The 21,369-nt window shown below is 37.7% G+C and overlaps 1 protein-coding gene across 4 annotated transcripts in view; it reads left to right on the forward strand.

Annotated features, from left to right (window-relative positions):
- The window catches only part of Trappc8 (trafficking protein particle complex subunit 8), an 89,445-nt gene extending 70,502 nt beyond the window's left edge, over window positions 1-18,943 (forward strand). For 2 of the 4 annotated variants that reach the window (XM_004853119.4, XM_021265115.2), the window contains 5 exons: window positions 2,023-2,196; window positions 5,414-5,515; window positions 12,515-12,660; window positions 16,966-17,055; window positions 17,962-18,943. In XM_004853119.4, coding sequence (XP_004853176.2) covers window positions 2,023-2,196; window positions 5,414-5,515; window positions 12,515-12,660; window positions 16,966-17,055; window positions 17,962-18,196 — 747 coding nt within the window. In that variant the 3' untranslated portion in view covers window positions 18,197-18,943. The remainder of the gene's footprint in view (window positions 1-2,022; window positions 2,197-5,413; window positions 5,516-12,514; window positions 12,661-16,965; window positions 17,056-17,961) is intronic. The other 2 variants (XM_087193763.1, XM_087193759.1) reach the window with 1 other exon arrangement.
- Window positions 18,944-21,369: the final 2,426 nt, after the last annotated feature.

Consider the following 21,369-nt stretch of genomic DNA (forward strand, 5'->3'; position numbering starts at 1 on the left):
CTCCAAGCCCTTCTTGCCTTGAGGGTTTGTGTTGAGAAGTCTACTGTGATTCTGATGGGCTTTCCTTTGTATGTGATTTGTTTCTTTTCTCTAAGTGCTTCTATTGGGTTTCTGGAATCTTAACTATTATATGCCTTTCTGTGGATTTTTTTTTTAATTGATCATGGCTAGTTGGAGTCCTAAATGTCTCACTTGTCTGTATGTTGAATTCTTTTCCCCTGCTTGGGAAGTTTTCTGCCATTACTTTTTCTTTTTCGTTCGTACCCAGGATCGAACTCAGGTCCTTGAACTTGCACAGCAGGCGGCAAAACCACTGAGCTAAATCCCTGACCTTTCTGCCATTACTTTTGTGAACAGCTTTTTATGTCATCTGCACTCTGTCTTGTTTCTCCATTGACTTTGATCAGTCTCACGGGTTTCTTTTTTTGCTTTTTGTTTTGGTACCAGGCATTGAACTTGGGACCTCGCACTTGCAAGGCAGGTGGCAGACCCACTGAGCTAAATCCCCGGCCCCCAATCAGTCTTATGTTATTTTTCTTTGGATGGTCTAGCAGCTCCTGGTCTCTTACTATTTTTAAGAAAGTTTTCTTTTCCTGGTCACTAATTGCAGTCCTATCTTCTATAGCTGAAATTCTGTCCTCACATTGGCTCATTCTGCTTTGTAAACTTTCAGTGGGGTTTTAATCTCCTGGAAATGTGTTTGCATCTGTTTTGTGGATTCCATTTGTATCCTGTGCTGGGATTCCATCATGTTCCTCAGCCCTTTTTTTTTTTTTTTTTAAATCTGTGTCTGCTCTAGATTTATTAATCATGTGTTGACCTATGGGCACAATCTCTCTTGTTATCCTAGAGATTATTTCTCAGTTCATTGTTACCGTATCCTCTTTCGTTGTCAGTTCAGGGAGTCCAGGTGGTTGAGTATCATATTGTTTGATCTCATTTCCCTTTGAGATTGCCTTAGGTGGTCTGGAAGTCTGGTTTTGAGACTTTTTTATGTGTCTTCTCATTTCAGCAGATGCAGCCTACTGTGCTTTCGTTGAGGCAACTTTTTGCTCACCCAGTGGTCTTCAGTCCTCAGCAAGCCACCAAGAGGCCTTTTCTTTGCTTTTTACCAGTGCACCAATTCCTGGGTTCAGAATAGTAGCCTTCTGGATCCCTGAGCTGACCTGTTGTCTGGGTGGGCTTCTGGCTGGGGCCTGTGCACACTTGGTATCATATCTAGGTGTGTCTCTGTTTGGGGCCTTATGTAGCTTTTGTCTGGGTGGGCCTATGGCTGATGGCTGTGCACCCCAGTCCCTGGTGTCTGAGCAGGCTTCAGGCTAGGGTCTACGAGCACTTACTGATGCTATCAGGTGAGCTTCTGGCTGATGCTTGTGTGCCTGAGCAGCTCTTTTCTAGGTGGGCCCTTGGCTTGGGCCCGTGTGCCCAATCTGCTAGGGTCAGGGTGGGGCCCTGGTTTGACCTGCCCGAAGCTGCACCTCTCTGGTCCACACCACTGCTCACCAGGATCTCCATAAGCATGTAGTGCTTTACCTGCCAAGAAAGTATTCCAAGCATTCAGGAAAATTCTGTAGTTCTGCCTCCATTTAAACTTCTTAAGCTCTCTCTCTTTAAGTGGAAAACAAACTAATTGCCAATAACTACTGGTATTCTGTTTCATTGGATATTTCCTAGTGTTATAAGTATTTGAATGGTAAACACTTTTCTTGTTTTAATAATAAAATATTTTCAACATTTTATTTTTTATTCATTCTCCCTGGTATTGGAAAGTTCATTAGATTCATTGTTTTGAAGTGACAGCTTTTAAGATTCTGGGTAATTTTATCAAATCTTTGAGGTGTTCAAATGGCCTTTCTGTTTTTGACCACAGTGACTAGAAAATATTGAATAAACTTTTTGAGAGACACATAGAAGTTTAAGAATTATAAATTTTGCCAGGGTATATTTAAATGAATGATACAAAAATAAGTTTTGACAACTTATTTAAAACATTTATGCCTACAAATGATTTTCTTTTAACAGATAATAAGTTCAGCAAGCCCATGTGCAGATTTTTTTTATCAAAGTTTATCTTCTGAATTGAAAAAACCACGAACTCAGTTGTCTATGCATCTAGAAAAACATTCAGTAGAGGATGCCATGAGATTGATTCGAAAGTGCAGTGAGGTGGATTTGAATATTGTCATATTGTGGAAGGTATGTGCTACTAAAGTATTCCAGCAAGCCAAGCCTCATTTGGAGCTATTTGATTCTTAAGCTCAATAACAAATATATACTACTTTTGATATTTTTTCTGCTTAAACTTTTCAATGTCAATATTTAAATTATTATTTTTTTTGGTACTGGGGATTGAACTTGGGTCCTTGCACTTGTGGGGCAGACAGTGGAACCACTGACCTAAATCCCCAGCCCCAGGCCATTTCTACTCTTTGAGGAAGAAATTGTAATTTTTTAATGATAATAATTCAACTGTACATGCTGCATATGTAATTGTAGCGAATTAAAGATTTTTCCAGTGGATGAGGACTCCCCCTGCCCCCTGAAGTCCTGGGGAATGAACTCTAGTCCTTTCACATGCTAGGCAAGCACTCTACTGCTAAACTGTGTGTTTATCCCAACTTTTTTGTTTTAATATGCCCTACAGTATGGTTATCTCACTTAACCAAATTACTGATAACTCCTTAATATTATCTCATTGATGGTCTACCTTAAGTTTGCCCATATTATTCAAAAATACCATTTTACCTCTTTTGGAAAAATCATATCCAAGTAAAGTTCATATGTGGTATCTCAAAACGAGAGTGTTTAGGCTGTAGTATTCTCTAAACAGAACTGAACTATAATACAGAGGAGCTTTTAAAAAAAACAACAAAAAACAGTACAGGGCCAGGGCTTTAGCTCAGCAGCACAGCATCTGCCTGGCAAGCTCGAGGTCCTGAGTTCAATCCTTGGTACCCAAAAAATAAATAATTTAAAAAACAGTACATAATTTTGTTATTATTTTTTGCATGTATTAACTATTCTGAAAAATCATTCTAAAAAAATTCTATGTGAAATTAAGGTTGTTGTCCAAGAATATTCACCTCAACTCTGTGACAGAGTTGTGATTTTGTGTTGTCTGATACTAGAGGCATGGCCATAGGAGGTCATCAGTATATACAGAGTCCACCAAAAAAAAATGTATACATCAGGAAAAGGAAAACTTATGTAAATATTTTAATGCTAAATTTATTGAGACATTAGGAGATTAACACAAGTTACTTTTGTCCTCTGCAGTTACAAAAGGTGCTCAAAGTAGTGGCCATTAGCTTCCAGACATTTATTAATATGGCAAACTACTGAAATGTGTATACATTATTTTGGTGGACTGTGTATTTTTAAAATTGATTCACATGTTCCAGAGTGTTCTTTTTATTAAACCATGTTTTTACATAAACTTTTTTTTTTTTGCTGAGTGATCTTGTAAATGCTTGGTAAATGCTTGCCTAGCATGTGGCCTGGGTTTGATCCTCAGCTCTACAAGTAAAATTTAAAAAATAAAAGTAAACCATTTTTTAAACCAAGTTGGCTTTGCATGAATTTCAAATAAAATATTGTTTAAATAAATTGATATATTCATTGATTATAGAAAATAATTTGTTAGATCAGTTACATATTATTAGCTTGAAATCAAAAGTACTTAAAGCTTAGACTCAATACAGGCTCAAAAGCATTGTCCCTTAATGTAAACCACCATCCATTAAATCAGGGTATGAAAGACCCTAGCTTGACATTTGTGGTTGTCACTCTACAGGCTTATGTCTATAACTTCTTTTTTTGGTATCAGAGATCGAACTCGGGTCTTTGTGCTTGCGTAGCAGGTGGCGAAACCACTGAGCTAAATCCCCGGCCTATGTCTATAACTTTTTGAGATAAGATTTTGATTAATGTATGTGGTACTTTATACTTATTATTGTTGAGTAGTTAATATCTATTAACCTTTTTTTTTTTTTTTTTGGTCCTGGGGATCAAACTCGGGACCTTGCACTTACAAGGCAGGCGGCGACACCACTGAGCTAAATCCGCGGACTTTTATACTTATTATTAAGTCCATAGTAACCTAACATCACTGATATTATAAGAAAACTATCTGAGAATACAATAATCCTCACCTGTAAAATTTAAGTTTGAATGCATTAAAAAACTGGATACAAAGGTTTTGGTAGTGGCTAGTACTAGAAATGTGTCAGTGTTCAGCTGAAAAAGTTGCTGGTAGATGTTTTTTAGTGAAGGCTGTAGATAATGCAAAAATGACTCAATGAATTAAAGAAAAGAAGCCTTGGAAAATCACTTTAATTGTGAAGGAAGATGCACAGGAAGCATAGGATTCTTGAACAAAATAAAATTTGGGAGAAAACTAAGAACTTGAACAATATTTTTTTATGAAAGAAAAAATACTGGAAAAGGGGAATACTACAGCTCCTAACCAGTCTTAGCCAAAAATAAAGGTTTGTTTTATCAAGCTAAGCCTTTTCCCAGGGAGGAAGATCATGGCAGCATTAGGGTAGTGGCAGTGTTGCTTGGTCCATGGGGCTCCTGGAGAAGATGGCGGTGTTGTCAGCTCTCACCCCTCCTGGATCGAAGGCTCCTGTGTCAGGTGTCTCTGTGCCCTTCCTGCTGTGTTTCTGCTTCTGCACATATTGTTGCTTTGCGGGTGCTGGGCTCTTCCAAGCCTTAGTATAGCACTCCTCAAAGTATAATCCCCTATGCCAAACTGTCACTAGTCAGCACAGCAATTTAAAGTAAAGCAAGCATTTAGAAACGTCTGTAGCATTTTGAGGGAGTACTTTTATGTCTGTTGAATCTAATAATAAAAAAAGTTGGATTTATTAAAAAACCCAAACATTTGCTAATCTAGCTATAACTAAATCAGAGCCATTTACAGATATTCTCTCTGCTACAGAAACCATTCAACAGGGAGATTTATAAACTGGACCAAATATTTTAATATAGATGAATCAACTCACTGTATTGAGTAGAGCCTTTTAAAAAGTATAAATATTTGTATTTAAGGTCTCCAGGGACATGACATTTCAATTTAGGGGATTTGCGATTATATGCACTTACATTTCTCCGCTATGTGATAAACCCTAGGGCATTTTAGAAGTGTGAATATAAAAATGAGCTTTTTGCCTGTATATTGCCAATCCAATAAAGAAAAAAGTCTGTTTTATGACACAATTCTTTTGACGTAGTTTCTTAACTCTAGAGAAAATTAGGAATAAATAAAAATAGAAATGCTGCTGCACAGCCAACATTGTTGATAATTGATAGATATTTACCATAATATTTCTTGCTTTCATCAAATGTTGGATTGGGTATTTTTGAAGTTGCTGCCAAGCAGGGTAACATTCCTGTGCTTTGTATGTTTTAGGCATATGTTGTGGAAGACAGTAAGCAGCTTATTTTGGAAGGTCAGCATCATGTTATTCTTCACACTATAGGAAAAGAAGCCTTCTCATATCCTCAGAAACAGGTAATAACATGGTTTGTTACTGTACTTTCTCCTTAACTTGTGGAGATTTTTGTTTCTTTAGTTGACTTTTGTGTTTTTAAAAGGGTCTGGCTGGGCAGGGGGTTTATCTCAGTGGTTCCACTGCCTGCCTTTCAAACACAAGGTTCCGAGTTTGATCCCCGGTACCAGACCAAAGAAAAGGGTCTGATTCAGGTTTTTGTACTGGGATTTGGTCATGGATTGGTGACAAAAGACTGATTAAAATTAGAAATGAACATAAATTGCTGTTAAAATTGATTAGTACCCTTATAAGAGTATTAATATACATTTATGACCTTGGGGTTTCCTAAGATATATGTTGAATCTAGACTTCTTAACTACCAAAAGAATTGATCTGCCTGAGAGAAGAACCATATTCTCTATATTTTCTCATTCATTGTAACAGGATCACACTATTCTAGAATTCCAGGGAGCATAAAGTAAAATGAAAAGTGTGGCCTCTGGAATTGTACACTAATAAAATATTTCATATGTTGTTCTATTTGTCCTAAAATACTATTTAATCTTGCTTAAAAATTCTCAGTATACATGAAAACATTTAGTCATACAAGATTAAATGAAGCACAACAGAAAATGATGGAATCAAGAGAAACAAGAGTTGTGGAAGAACCTCCACGGTAGAGTACTTGCCTAGCATGCCTGAAGCCCTGGTCAGGTCCTCAATTCTGAAGGAAAACAAAACAAAACAAAACAGAGAGAGACACAGTAAAAGTGAGAGACATGAGGGTGCTTCTGGCATTTAGCCTACTATTTTGCAAAATTCTTTTTGGTAAATGGAAGGAATATACTCTAAAGTAATGATGATATGCCACCTGCCTTGCAAGCACAGGTCCTGAGTTCAATCCTCAGTACCAAAAAAAAATAATGATGACAAATGTAATATTGTAAATACATAAACCAGTAACAGTTCATTTATTAAGTGTTATGTACTGTATATAAGTGTATGTGCTCTACTTTTATGTGACTGTAAGTAGGTTGTTTATACCAGCATCGCCACAAACATGCGAATAGTGCACTGTGCTAGGACGCTTTGATAGCTACAACATTAGGAAATAGGGATTTTTCAGCTCTGTTTTGGAACCAGCATCATACACAGTTTATCACTGACTGGAGCATGGTTATGTGGTTAATGACTCTCCTATTCCTAGAATTTATATGTATATTATTGATACTCTCAGACTCAATTCTGATTCCCAGCTGTTCTGTATTTTGCATTTAGTACATTAAAAGCATTTTTCTTTAAAAATCTATAAAATGGAAGTTTTAAGGTATTTTTACTTTTACCTTTTGTGCATGGATTTTTTTCTTTTTACAATGGACATATGTTATTCTATAGAACTTTTTTAAATAAAGTGATTCAGGTAAAAAAAAAACCAAACTACTAGTAGATGTGAGCAGAAATATACAAGGTCTCAAAGAGAGTACTACCAGTCATATACAAATTGAATTCAGCCTGAGAGAAAAGAACAAAACTAAAAGAAAAAAACTGTCCAACAGACAGGGAGTTGGTCATTGATGAAATCATTTAAGAACCTCTCATGGTGGTGCATGCCTGTAGTCCCAGCACTTGGGAGGTTGAGGTAGGAGAGTCACTGTGAGTTGGAAGCCAGCGTAGGGTACAAGTGAGTTCAAGGCCCATCTGAACTATGTAGCAATACTTTGTCTCAAGCAAAAAAGAAATCATTGAATAAAAGAAGACATTGTAGGGCCGGGGATTTAGCTCAATGGCAGTGTACCTGCCTTGCAAGCGCAAGGTCCTGACTTCAATTCCCAGTACCACAAAAAAAAAAAAAAAAAAAAAAGAAGACATTGATTGCAGGTACCCACCTTAACATTTTCCATGGATAAGTGGGCTCTGCTCACCCATGTTTTTTTTTTTTCCCCCATTAAGTTTATTGGTACATATTTGGTATACAATACAGTTATATTCATCACTGGGATCTTGTACCATTACATGAGTCTCTTGGTTCTTATTTTTTTCCCCTTCCCTTGCCCTCCCTTCACCCCCTCCACCCTTCCCTATTTGCAAAGACCCTGTTTCCATTTTTTTTTCCTCTTCTCATATTTTTTCCTTTCTCTTTTTTCCCTTCCCCTACCCCTCCCAATTCCCCTGCTCTTTTAGACCCTTTCTTCCTGTTACACAATATCAGTTAAACATTTTTTAAATTACAATATCAAGATCTAGGAGACATTACCAGAGATTTTACAGAATTTAAAAGGATATAGAAAGCATATTACAAAAATCATTTTTGAAATAAATTTGACAACTTCTAAGAAGTACCTTGGAAGACAAATTAATGAAACTAACTCTGGAGGAAATATAAAATTTGAATAGCACCTATTAAAGTATATTCCTAGCTTGAAAACCTACCTATATGACAACAGCAGGCTCATAAACATTTTAACTGATAAATTATATCAAACAATTAAAGCAGAAAAAAGAACACTTCTCCCCTCATTTTAGGAACTCAACATTGGGCTAATCCTAAAACTAGATAAAGATAATAGAAGCAAAAAGTATGAACATAGATAGAAATCTGTTTAACAAAACAAACTATTAGAAATCATATCTGGCAGGATGTGGAAAGTGGTTTTGTTACAGGGATGGCAGTGTTGGTTCAGCATTGGAAGATCCACCCCCCAAAAGTCATCATTTTAACAGAGGAAAGGAAAAAGCCATGTGATCCTGTCACTAGTTGGAGAAAAAGTATTGGACTAAATTCTACAGCTATTCGTGGTAAAAGCTATCAGGAGCCTAGAAGTAGAACAGAACCTTCTCAACAGATTAAAGACATGTACTCCATATTTCCAGTGAGAATGCCTTATGTGAATGGAGAACATACAATGCTTTCTCCTTAAGGTGGGGAACAAGGGCAGATATGGTTACTCTTTATCTGTCCATTAAACTTCGAAACCTAGTCCCCACCAAAATAGTCTGGCAATAAAATGATACAACTAGGATAGGATTGGCATGGCAGGAGCAAAATCTTTATATGTAGATGAAATGATCATCTACAGAGAAAATACTAAGAAATCTCTAGGAGCCCCTAGAACTTGTACTTGAATTTAGCAGGATTAGAAAACACAAGGTATATATAAAAATTCAGGTCTGTGTATACTTGCTATAAATGAAGAATTGGATATTGAAATTTAAAAGTTATGTAGGAGTACAAAGGACCTAGAAAAGTTAAAAAAAAAAAACAGTGTTGGAAGACGTTTAGTACTTAATTTTAGGACTTCTTCTAAAGCTACAGTAATCAAGGCAGTGTTGGTGTAAGGAAAGACATATAGATCATTGGAATAAAACAGAGAATCTAGAAATAGAACCACACATATATGGTCCACTGAGTTTTGAAAGATTATTTAACATTAGCATTTTATAGAATATAAACTCAATTCAAAAGCCAAGGAAGAGATAGTGTTTTCAGCAAACGGCACTGGAACACCTGGTATCTGTATATAAAAAATTAACCTCAACCCTTTTTTTCCATACATGAAAATAAATTGAAGGGATCTATGAACCTAAATAAGAAAGCCTAAAAGTATAAAACTTTAAGAAGAAATTATAAGGGAAAATATTTATGAATTCAGGGTAGGCAAGAACTACCTAGGATACAAAAAACATGATGTATAAAAGAAAAAAATTGATAAATGAGATTCCATCAAAATTTACAATTTTAAATGACATCATTAAAAAGAAAAGTAGTCCTTAAACAGACCATATTTACAATGCATATAACCTATGAGCAGAATATATAAAGAATTCTTAGAGCCCATTAATAGACAACCCAATTAAAATGTAGACATAAGAAGATGATAAACAGCCAGTATAGCACAAGGAATGGTGTGCAACTCTAGAATCAGAAAAATACTAATCAGTACAATAATAAGATTGAATTATAACACTCATTAGGAAGATGAAGTTAAAAGTTTTAAAAGCCTTGTCATGACATTTTCTTTTTGTTGGATTCTCCCCCTTTGCATTTAATTTGTCACGCCCAATGGATTCATTGTGCTGGGTTTCCTGGGGTTGTGATCCTCATTGTCTTTTCCTAGGGTGTTGTCTAAAATTTTTTGGAGTGCCGGTTTGGTATTCATGAAGTTCCTGAGGTGCTCTTTATCATGAAAGTATCTTGTTTCTGCATCAATTTTGAAAGATAGTTTTGCAGGGTACATCAATCTGGGTTGGAGGCTGTTTTCCTTTAGGGCTTGAAGTACATCACTCCAAGCTCTTCTTGCCTTGAGGGTTTGCATTGAGAACTCTGCTGTGATTCTTATGGGCTTTCCTTTGTATGTGATTTGTTTCTTTTCTCGCACTGATTGTAGAATTTTATTCTTCTGTTGGATTTCTGGAATCCTAACTATTACATGCCTATGTATAGATTTTTTTTTATTAAGGCTAGCTGGAGTCCTATATGCCTCACTTATCTCTATGTCAAGTTCTTTTCCCCTCCTTGGGAAGTTTTCTGCCATCACTTCTGTGAACAGATTTTTTAATGTCATCTGCATTCTCTCCTCTTTCTTCATTGACTCCAATCAGTCTTATGTTATTCTTCTTTGCATCATCTAGCAGCTGCTGGATTGATTTCTCATGTTCCCTTACAATTGTAAAACAATTTTTCTTTTCCTGGTCACTAATTATAATCTTTTCTTCTATATGTGAAATTGTATCCTCACATTGGTTCATTCTGCTGCACAGACTTTTGATGGAGTTTTTAATCTCTTGGAAATCTGTATCTGTTTTATGGATTCCATTTGTTTCCTATATTGGGATTCCATCATGTTCCTCAGAGCCTCTATTTTTTTATCTGTGTCCTCTCTAGATTTATTAATCATGTCTTGCACCGTGAGCACAATCTTTGCTGTTATCCGAGTAATTATTTCTGATTTCATTTTTCCCAGATCCTCTTTTGTTGCCCGTTCAGAGAGTCCAGGTGGTTGAGTATCAGATTGTTCCATCTCGTTTCCCCTTGGGGTTGCTGTAGGTGATCTGGAGCTCTGTTTTTGAGGCTTGCTTATGTGTTTTCTCATTTCCACGGGGGAGGGGGTCCTTCTGGCCCCCATGCGGCTCACCTTCCCTAAGGAGCTTCCCTCCAGGTGCTGGGACCGGCTCACCTTCTTTGTCCTAGGAGTCTGGGATGGCAGCAGGGGAGCTTCCTTCTGGGTGCTGGGATGGGCTGAGCTTCTCTGCCTTAGGTGCCTGGGATGGAGGTGGGGAGCTTCCTTCCAGGTGCTGGGACCAGCTCACCTTCTCTGCCCTAGGAGCCTGGGATGGCAGTGGGGAAGCTTCCTTCTGGGTGCTGGGACCAGCTTAGTTTCACTGCCCTAGGAGCCTGGGATGGAGGCGAGGAGCTTCCTTCTGGGTTCTGGGACCGCTGAGCTTCTCTGCCCTAGGAGCCTGGGATGGCAGCAGGGGAGCTTCCTTCCAGGTGCTGGGACCAGCTCACCTTCTCTGCCCTAGGAGCCTGGGATGGCAGTGGGGAAGCTTCCTTCTGGGTGCTGGGACCAGCTTAGTTTCACTGCCCTAGGAGCCTGGGATGGAGGCGAGGAGCTTCCTTCTGGGTTCTGGGACCGCTGAGCTTCTCTGCCCTAGGAGCCTGGGATGGCAGCAGGGGAGCTTCCTTCCAGGTGCTCTCACCCATGTTGATATTTGGTGTACCATAAGTTAATCGCCATTGTGGAGGGGTCCACTTGACACCAGTCAGTATCATACGGACATTCTGACTTTCCACATTCATCTGGATGAACCGTGTTACAGTTACTTAGCATCTCAGTGAAAATCAGCTCCAAGAAAATAATGAGATTAAATATTTGAGTCTGTAAGGCTGAGTAACAGACACTGGAAAGGAATAAATCTACCAAGGTAAATGTGTTAATTCTTGAGGCTTCCTAAAAGGCAGGCAGCTAGCTCCATTTAAGGTGGACATGCATTAATATTCCTAGCATACTAAGAGTACACCACTCTTGTTCGAGTAATTGGCCAATCTAAAGTTGTAGTTTGATTTTTTTTGTTTTTTTGGTTTTTTTGGTATCAGGGATTGAACTTGGGTCCTTCTGCTTGTGAGGCAGGCGGCAGAACCACTGAGCTAAATCCCCAGCCCAAAGTTGTTTAAAGTCTGCAATACATTATTGTGTAGAAAAGCTTTTTTGAAAAAAATAATATTCAGCTACAGAGAAGCCTTATATTTTGGTACTAGAGAATAAATTAATCCATGTGAATTGGTAATGATAGGTATAATAGCTACAAAAATAGGCAGATGGCCATAGTTGACCAATATCTGGGTATAGATTCAGAATCAAGTAGGCTAGCAGGAAATTAAAAATCAAAATTCTCCTAAATGGTGAGGGGAAATAGAAAATAATATAGAAATAGGATATCTTTTTATTTAGATGATAATATGGTATACAGGCCATACTCATTTTTCACATTAACCTTAAGCTAATGTAGTTGAAACACTGTAATTATAAAATGTAGCAGTATATTTTCAAATAAAACTTTAAGGCTTTTTTGGATCTTCAACAATTGAAAAAGATACTGTACAATTGAAATCTGCAGTCTAAGTCCTAAGCTGTTTTTCGTGATGAGAGAGTCTCATCAACCTTTGAAATTACTTTTATGAGCCCTGATTTACACATGAAGTAATTAAATATTAAAGTATTAAGTAACTAATTCACGATCACAAAGTTAATGTATGAAGTTGCTGGAATTGAAGTCTAACTCCAGCACTAAGTAGGAAAGGGGTAAATGATTCTGAATCCTAAAATCTTTTTTGGATTATATTGTAAATCTTTTTTGGATTATATTGTAAATATTTTTTGGATTATGTTGTAGTAACTGTTAGGTTAAATAACAGAAAAAGTACTTACTGTTCATGCTTTATATCTACTGGTTTTTAACTTCACATATATGTGTACAAACAGGGTTTTTATTATTACAAATCTTTTCTTGCCTGTTTTCAGGACCCACCAGAAATGGAACTGTTAAAATTTTTCAGGCCAGAAAACACTTCGGCTTCCTTAAGACCGTCAGCAGAGCAGCTTTCTAATCTCATCAAAACGAGTCTTCACTACCCAGAAACATTTAATCACCCATTTCATCAAAAAAGGTTTGACGTTTATTTTTGTTAAAGTTTGTCTACAGTACACATACATATGTGTGGCAACACTTTTATTTAGGCGGTGGCATCAACCCAAATATTTTTTTTTCCCATTAAGTTTATTGGTACATTTTAGGTATAAAATACAGTTACATTCACCATTGGGATCTTGTACCATTACATGAGTCTCTTGGTTCTTATTTTTTTTCCCGTTCCCCTGCCCCCTTCACCCCCTCCACCCTTCCCTATTTGCAAAGAAGTTTTCCATTTTTTTCCTTTTGTCATATTTTTTCTTTTTCCTTCTTTCCTTTCCCCTACCTCTCCCACATCCCCTGCTCCTTTAAACCTTTTCTTTCTATTACACAATATCAATTATACATTTTTAAAATTACAATATTCAAGGTCTAGGAGACATTACCACAGATTTTACAGAATTTAAAAGGATGTAGAAAGCATCTTACAAAAATCTTTTTGAAATAAATTTGATAACTTCTAAGAATTACCTTGAAGACAAATGAATGAAACTAACTCTGGAGGAGATATCAAATTTGAATAGCACCTATTAAAGAAAGTATATTCCTAGTTTGAAAACCAACCTATATGACAACAGCAGGCTCATATACATTTCAACTGATAAATTATATCAAACATTTAAAGCAGAAGAAAGAAGGAATACTTCTCCCCTCATTTTAGGAAATCAACATTGTGCTAATGCTAAAACTGGATAAAGATAATAGAAGAAAAAAGTATGAACATAGTTAGAAATTTGTTTAATGAAACAAACTATTATAAGTCAGATCTGGCAGTATGTAGAAAGTGTCAACCCAAATATTGAAAAAGTAATTTACTCTGTAGAGTGACTGTATATGTTTGTCCTGGTTAGGGATGGACCCTCCTCAGCCGCCTGTGAGTTGCCAAAATTTTCCTTATGAAGAGCAGTTCTCTCATTAAGGCAAAAACAAGGGTATAAATACACCTTTTTGTTTTAGACACAAACCTATGACATGCCTACATTGTGGGCTTATTTAACAGGTCAAGTTTAGAGTTTCATTTCCTGAACATTTACTAAGCACTAAATTTCTTGGGGAGCAGTGCATTTATACTCATAATTTTGATAAATAGCTTGAATGTGTAAAGTTTAATGACTTAAAGTTCTAGAAAGCATTCTAAATTTGATGACACTTCAGAAAGTTACCAGTTTGCAGATATAAGATGGAGGGAAACTTTCATAAAACCAGCTTGTATGTGATAATTGAAAGGTGTATGAGTTTTAGTGAAATCACCCTGGATAAGGATGGGGTGTGGATGGGACAGGACAAAAGAGACGAAGAGTGGCATCTGAGAGATGTGCTGAGGAAAAGGAACTGATGAAAAAGACTGGATGGGAGCAGTGAAAGCATCAGGAAGAAAAGACCAACAAGAAAAAAAGATTGAGTGGAAACACTTCAAGAAAGGAATGGTTAGCACTTTAACATGCTCCAGAAGGGTCAGATAGTAAGTGGACCCATTATCGATGTAGTGCTGCTTCCTGTCAAGCCATTCAGGGTACAGTAGCTTATGGGAAGGCATTTATTTCTGTGTCACAGGTCTGTAGGGTGATTGCAGTTGGGTAAAGCAGTCTGGTACCGGGGAAGGTTGGCTTTACTTTGTGCCATACATATTAGGGGATTAGTTCAAAGGCAACAGTCACCTTTTCATTAAATATCTGTGGAGTACAACAAGTGAACCAAATTGCAAATATACATTTAAGGCCTCTGCTTGCATGAAAGACATTACTGTTTCATAGGCCAAGTAGTCTCATCTCCATAATCACCAAGGATGATCCACAGTCCACACTCAGTAGGAAGGTAAGGAAGTGAATAACTGCTGAACAATAATCACAGTTATCCCAGTAACCAAGACTAAACTACTGAAATAGAGGTTTGAGTAATTGGGCATCCTTGTGAAACTAAACAGCACAAGAGAGAGCATAATTGAGATAGCTGGAGAGGTGGGAGATCCAGTGGTCAGGGAGTGGGGCACTGTTAGCTACCTGATGGAAAGAAGTTTGTGGTATGGTCATGGGGTTGATGAGTTTTTAAATAGTGCTGAAGATTAGGGAGACGCCAGGTCAGGGATTTGAGCAAGTGTTGACTGAGTATCTGCTTCAACATAGTTGTCCAAAATGACAAGATTTGGCATTGGAAAGAAGAAAGCAACCCCATGCTGAAGCTTTTTTTTTGTTACTGGAAATCAAACTCAGGACCTTGCGCTTGGGAGGCAGGCGTGGCGCCACTGAGCCAGATCTCCGGCCCAGCTGAAGCTTTTCAAATGAAGCTGTTAGATGATGTGGACGAGGAAAGCTAGAGTATTTCTCACTAGGTGCCAGATGAATTTTCAGATAGAAGGTGAAGCAATTTTTTCAAGCCACATCTTTATTTTAAATATTTCAAATACACATTCCTTCCTCCTCCCCCAAAGAATCTGCTGTACCAAGATACTGTCGCTGATAGGTGTTATCAGTGTAGGGACAGAAAAAAGTAAAAACTTTGGGATAGTTCATGACAGAGGAGTGAAGATGTCATTACAGGAAAGGAAGGAAAAAACCCCCAGAACTTTAGGAAATGACATTGAGCTTGGTGTGGTGGTACATGCCTGTAATCACAATTACTTGGGTGGTTGAGGCAAGAGGATCACAAGTCCAAGGCCAGCCTAGGCAGCATAGCAAGACTTCTCAAAATAAAAATTGGCTGGAAGATAGCTCATTGGCAGAGCACTTGCTTAGCATGCATGAAGCCTTGGGTTTGATTCCCAGTACCACCAACGACAAAGGTGGGGCAGAACTACACACACTTGAAGATAAGATAGATACTGGAAGAAATACAGCATCTGCGCAGTGGTGCACACCTGTAATCGTAGCAATTGGGAGGCTGAGGCAGAGGATTGCTGCAAGTTTGAGGCCAGCCTGGGCTACATAATGAGACACTGTCTCAAAAAACAAATAGCATCTGTTGCTCAGAAGGCTATTGAGGAAGCTGTATCAGTGTTAGATTTAGGAACATAAAGAGAGGAGATTGAGGATATTGGGAAGTGTTCTTTAATGGAAAGGGGATTCTAGAAAAGAATAGTAGAAATGGAGGAAGAGGAATGAGAATGCAAGAAAAAATAGGTGACCAGTAATAAAGATCATGTCCACCAGGTGATTTTGCTGCATGCTCAAGTGTGAAAAAACACTGGTCTAAAGATTGGATTGCATCAGGATGCTGACTGACAAGCTGTAGCTGTAAACAAAGACGTGTGATGATTTGACCTTGTAAAAGACAGAGTAGTAACCAGGTTCCAAAGGTGTGTGAGGGAGGGAATTGACAGCAGTTGTAAGGAGGATTGGGAATCGGGGCTAGGGAGGCAGGAGGGTAGTTAGTCTGGGGCTGATGGCTGAATTTTGCTGGGTTAGATATGAGTGCTATTCTCTGAGATAGTGAATGAGGAAGAGGAAGAAGGAAGAGAATGAGTTTCGTGTTGGTCCAGGAGACATCCAGATGTTCACATTTATTCTAGAATCATTTAGATAAGACACAAAGAATGACATTTCAGGATCAAATCGGAAGTGAGTAGTGTAAACTCCTGGGTTGTTGCTTTGTGCACAAATTATGTATCAGAATTTAATTTAACAAAATTCTATAGACTGGAAGCCTACTCATTAGACCTAACATGTTGCCTTCCTCACTGTGAGATTAGTAGCAGAGGTTAGGGCCTTTTACCAGTGCAAACTAGGGTAGGTTTTCTAAATCATCATTTTAGGTTTTGTTTGGGGAAGTCTGTATTACGGACAGTATTGTTTCTAAAATAGATGTTTAGATATTTACAGTTTTGTTTTGTTTTGGGGGAAGGTATGGGGGATCGAACTCAGGACCTTCCGCTTGCGAGGCAGGCACAGTGCCACTGAGCTAAATCCCTGGCCCAACAGTATTGTTTAAAAATATATACAGTATTTCTATATTTGTAAAGTATGTATTTAGATATTTATGTAAAATAGATATTTAGATACTATATTTAGATACTATATTAATGTATTTCTATTTACAAAATAAGTTATCTTGAATAATTTTAAAACTTTATTCTTTTCCTTACTTGAAGTTTGATTGTATTTAAGGAGCTTATGTTGTTCCACTAAATACTCTTTTTTTTTGGTACCAGGGATCGAACTTGGGACCTTGAGCTTGCAAGACAGGCGGTGGAACCACTGAGCTAAATCCCTGGCCCCCATTAGATACTCTTAAGTATTATTTGCAAGGAAAAAAATACACAGCTAACTTTTTTATTTTTCTTCCATAGCCTTTGTTTAGTACCAGTCACACTTTTACTTTCTAACTGTTCTAAGGCTGATGTAGATGTAATAGTTGATCTTCGGCATAAAACCACAAGGTAAAGATTTATTTAGTGAAGTGTTATTTTGTAGCTTAAGACTGTTGTGATGTGATTGGAGAGCACTTTGATGTTCAGAAATTATGTAAGTAATTACCTAATGTGGATAAAGTTACTCAGGCATGTCCTCATTTTCTATTTTGTGTGTGTGTGTGTGTGTGTGTGTGTGTGTGTGATATTACAGAAGTGTTAATAGAAGCATTAGTTTTTTTCCTGATTATAAAATAATACTCTTGTTTTTTTGGAGTGCCCACACTCCATTCTTGAGTGCATTCTAAAATCTCTGCCTTCCTGAGCCTCTTAAAAAATAAAGTAATACTTAATAACAACAACAACAACAACAACAACAACAAAATTCAGATCTGTACTGCTATACTCTATAGTCCTAGAGCCAGATCCTTTTTTTGGACTCAGAAATTTTTGGATTCTTAGAAAAATAATTGACATATATACTGAATATTATTGTGTAAAATTCAAACAAGATTTGGGACAGCTCCCTGAAATCACACATTTATGTGATTATTTATGTAGTAAATGAAATAATGCCTTATTAGTAGATTTTTTCCACTTTTCAATATTATAAAATTTCAGTATTATAAAGCATTCTTGTATGCACATATATTTTTATATTTGTCTAACCAAAAGCTCAGGTTTCAAATCAGGTTCTATCATACCAACTGCTGTTGTGGGCATTAAATGAGCAGTAATCCACTGGGTAGTAATGCACTCTTAGCATTGCACCTAGAAAACAGTAACTGTTAATGCATGTCAGCTATTATAGTAAAACCATTATGTCATAAAATAATTTCTAATAATAAAAGTGCTATATGAAAAGTATATGTTAATGGGACTTTGGGGGAAATTTTATAAAGGAAAATCTTACAACTTACTGTTTTCTTTCTCTAGTCCAGAAGCATTGGAAATCCATGGATCATTCCCATGGCTTGGACAGACACAGTATAAACTTCAACTTAAAAGCCGGGAGATTCACAGTTTGCAGCTGAAAGCATGCTTTGTTCATACAGGTGTTTATAACCTTGGAACTCCTAGGGTATTTGCTAAGTTATCGGACCAAGTTACAGTATTTGAAACAAGTCAGCAGAACTCCATGCCTGCCCTGATTATCATCACTGATGTATGACGGCTTGCCAGTTCATGCTCAAATCCACAAGAATCAGTTTAATTTTGCTGAATGGGTTTTACAGCAGTATTTGAAGTCCCTAACTTGTCATTTTGTTGATGCAAAGCACATTGGACTGAGAATACTTATATTCTTTTCTTTCTATTTCTTTAAACCTGGTAATTTACATTCTCATCATACAGAATTTCAGCATATCCATGCACCTTATTAAGCCCCATCTTAAAAACGTCTGAGTCTGCTGTTACAACTTGTTGATGGTATGTGAATATTAGGAGGTGATTCTGAGGAAGGAAAGGCCTCTTTGGCAATACTCCTGTTAAGCCATTAGTCTATAAATTCCAGCTTTACTGTGAAGTTCTATAGAGTGATAAATACAAATTTTCTTGTTTGGCTTCACACAATACTCTAAAATCAGTTTTGAAGTTTGGTTATAAAGTCTTCATATTTCAGTATCTGGTGGCTTATACATAACTTTGTAAAGAGAAAATTTTTTTCCTTATGCCTTGGATATAGTTTTGAAAGGAATTGGATTTTTCTTTCCTCCTTCATCTCAGTATAGAGTGCACTATTTCACGATGAGATTTTTTTGTCATTAAAATCATATTCTTTATAACTTTAACAGTTGAATTGATCTGTTTAAAATATAAATCTACTCGTTAATTAAAATAAGCTTTTCAAAAATGTATTATATTTATAACAAATGTACTGTAAATAGAATAAAGACATGCTATTCACTGTATAAATTTATTAGATGCCTTTTTTAAAACCTGGTTTTATTTAAAATAAATGCCAGCCATATACAACGGGTACCAGCCAGATGTCCTGTGAAAGCTTTCTCATTGTTTCCAAAAGGGAAGTACTACACTCTTGTTAATAAGCTCCTCGATGGCTTTGCTGTACATGTGTCAGGTCTGATGCTTCATTAAAATTTGGATAATCCATTTATCTCATGGAAAGGTAAAAGCTTATGAACCTATTGTAAAGAACTATGTTGCAGACTCTCGTGCTGGTTTTGACAGACTAGGTAATTCAGTCTTTATGTTAAAAGTAAAAAGTCTGAACAAAATATAAGAAACCATCTTTCTAAAAACAAAGTATGAACAAGATAGTTATTAGTGAACCACAGTTCAGAGAGATGAGATCACCATTATTTGGAAAGGCTTTGCCTTGGGAGTTCCCCCACCCCGTACCGGGAATCAAACTCAGGACCTTGCACTTGCTAGGCAGGTGCGGCTGCCTTGGGAGTTTTTACCCACTTAGGAACAAGCAGGAGCCACAGCGCTGCTCTGACATGACTTCTCTTTTTTTGGTACCGGGGATTGAACTTGGGACCTTGTGCTTGCTTGCAAGGCAGGCGGTGGAACCACTGAGCTAAATCCTGGCCCTCTGACACAATTTCTTAACGTGTACATGCCTGTAATTCCAGCTCTCGGAGACTGAGGCAGGAAGATCATGAATTTGAGGCAGCCTGATACACAGACCTTATCTCAAAAAAAAAAAAAAAAGAAAATGTAAATCAGAAGAAATCTAAATTGAAGTAAGGAGAAGAAACAGGGTGGAAAATAAGGAAAAAGTTAAGAGAACTGTTTAATTCAGAAAATCTTACATTATTTGAGTCATAAGTGAGAGGGAGATGATAGGGCTCAAGCAGTATTGAGAGAATCTGAGAATGTCCCAAAGTAGACATCAAGTTATAGATTCAAGAAGTTGTTAATCCCAAATAGCATAAAAGGAAACCATAGTAGCAATATAGTAGCAAAACTGCTGCAAATGAAAGACAACACAAGTCAGAGACAGGTTTGAATCCAGAAGGCAAAATCAACATTCCCTCCTCCCCTCCTTTTCACCTTCCTTCCCTGGTACTTTGGCAAGCACTTTACCGCTTCCATTCCCAGCCTGAAAACTTACTGTAACAATAGTACTTAGCCTGATACATGACTTCACAAAAAGAACGCAAGCCAGAAGGCAGTGGCTGTCTTCAAAGGATTGAAATAGCTGTGAAGCCACCGGTGTAAACACAAGAACGCCCTTCTAGAATGGAATGAGACACATTTCCACACAGATAAAACCAGAGCATTTCTTTTCAGATTGACTCAGGATGATGACAGCTATCCAAAGCTAAATCATTCCATTTTTTCTCTCCAAATAAGTATACGAATCAGTAAGAGTAAATGAAACCAGATGTAATCCATGCTTTTAGTAACACTAGTGTGCTACTAACTTCAAATTTTCCGGAAGTGGAGAGTGAGTGGTAATTGTGACACCATCTCCAGCTTCTGCTGCAGGCTTTTGTAAAGTGAAGGTGGGGAAGGCAGGAATCCCAGAAAACTCTTGAAGAGAGCAGAAAGCTGACAGGTACACAGATGTCACTCCAGAGAAAGTCCACACTTAGGATCCAAGGGAGTTGGATAAGATGAGAGTAAGGGAGGAGATAGGACGAACAGTGACAGCTTTCCTTTCTGTGGAAGGTTTCACTGAACTCCAGCAAGGGGATCCTGAGACCAACTATATCCACTAGAGGGCACTAGGAGTGCAATTTGGTTATCAGTGCTGACATTCCCATTGGTCCTTAAAATGTTGAAATGAGCACTACGTGAGGTAACATAATGGACTTTAGGGGGTTCACAAAATTGTGGGTAGTTTTTGCCTCTGACTTTTAAAAATCAATTCTCCTGTGGCAGTTAGGGCGGAATGTCAATTTGATCGGCTTTGGGATCCGCCCAGGGATGGGAAGAGCACACTTCCAGGTGTGTCTGGCTGGGTTATGGAGGTGTGGCCTTGGGGTCTAGATCTGAGCCCTTGCTCCTTTCTCATTGATTCCTCACTGCTGTGAACTAAGCAGCTTTGCTCCACCATGAAATCTTAGCGTTGGAGCCTGGTGGCCAGGGAGTGAATCCCTAAGCTGTGGCTGCCAGGTCCTGTCTCGGCTGTGAGAAAAATGCCTGATGTTCCCCCTAATCGGACAGGAATGTTTTAAAAGAGATTCTCGGTAATTATACCATTCGTACAACAGACAAAGCACATTCCAACTCATCTAATGCTCGATTCTTCTACTCTCTAAAATACCAGTGACTGAAACTCTGTTTAGCAAAAGCATGAAGATTGGTGGTGATGGAGGTTTGCTGCGTGGGTCAAAGCATGACACAACGTCACCTGCAAATTGAATGCCTGAC

This window comes from Heterocephalus glaber, unplaced genomic scaffold (genome assembly GCF_053883595.1).
Source record: "Heterocephalus glaber isolate CG9 unplaced genomic scaffold, H.glaber_assembly_v1.0 deba00000331, whole genome shotgun sequence".
NCBI lineage: Eukaryota > Metazoa > Chordata > Mammalia > Rodentia > Bathyergidae > Heterocephalus > Heterocephalus glaber.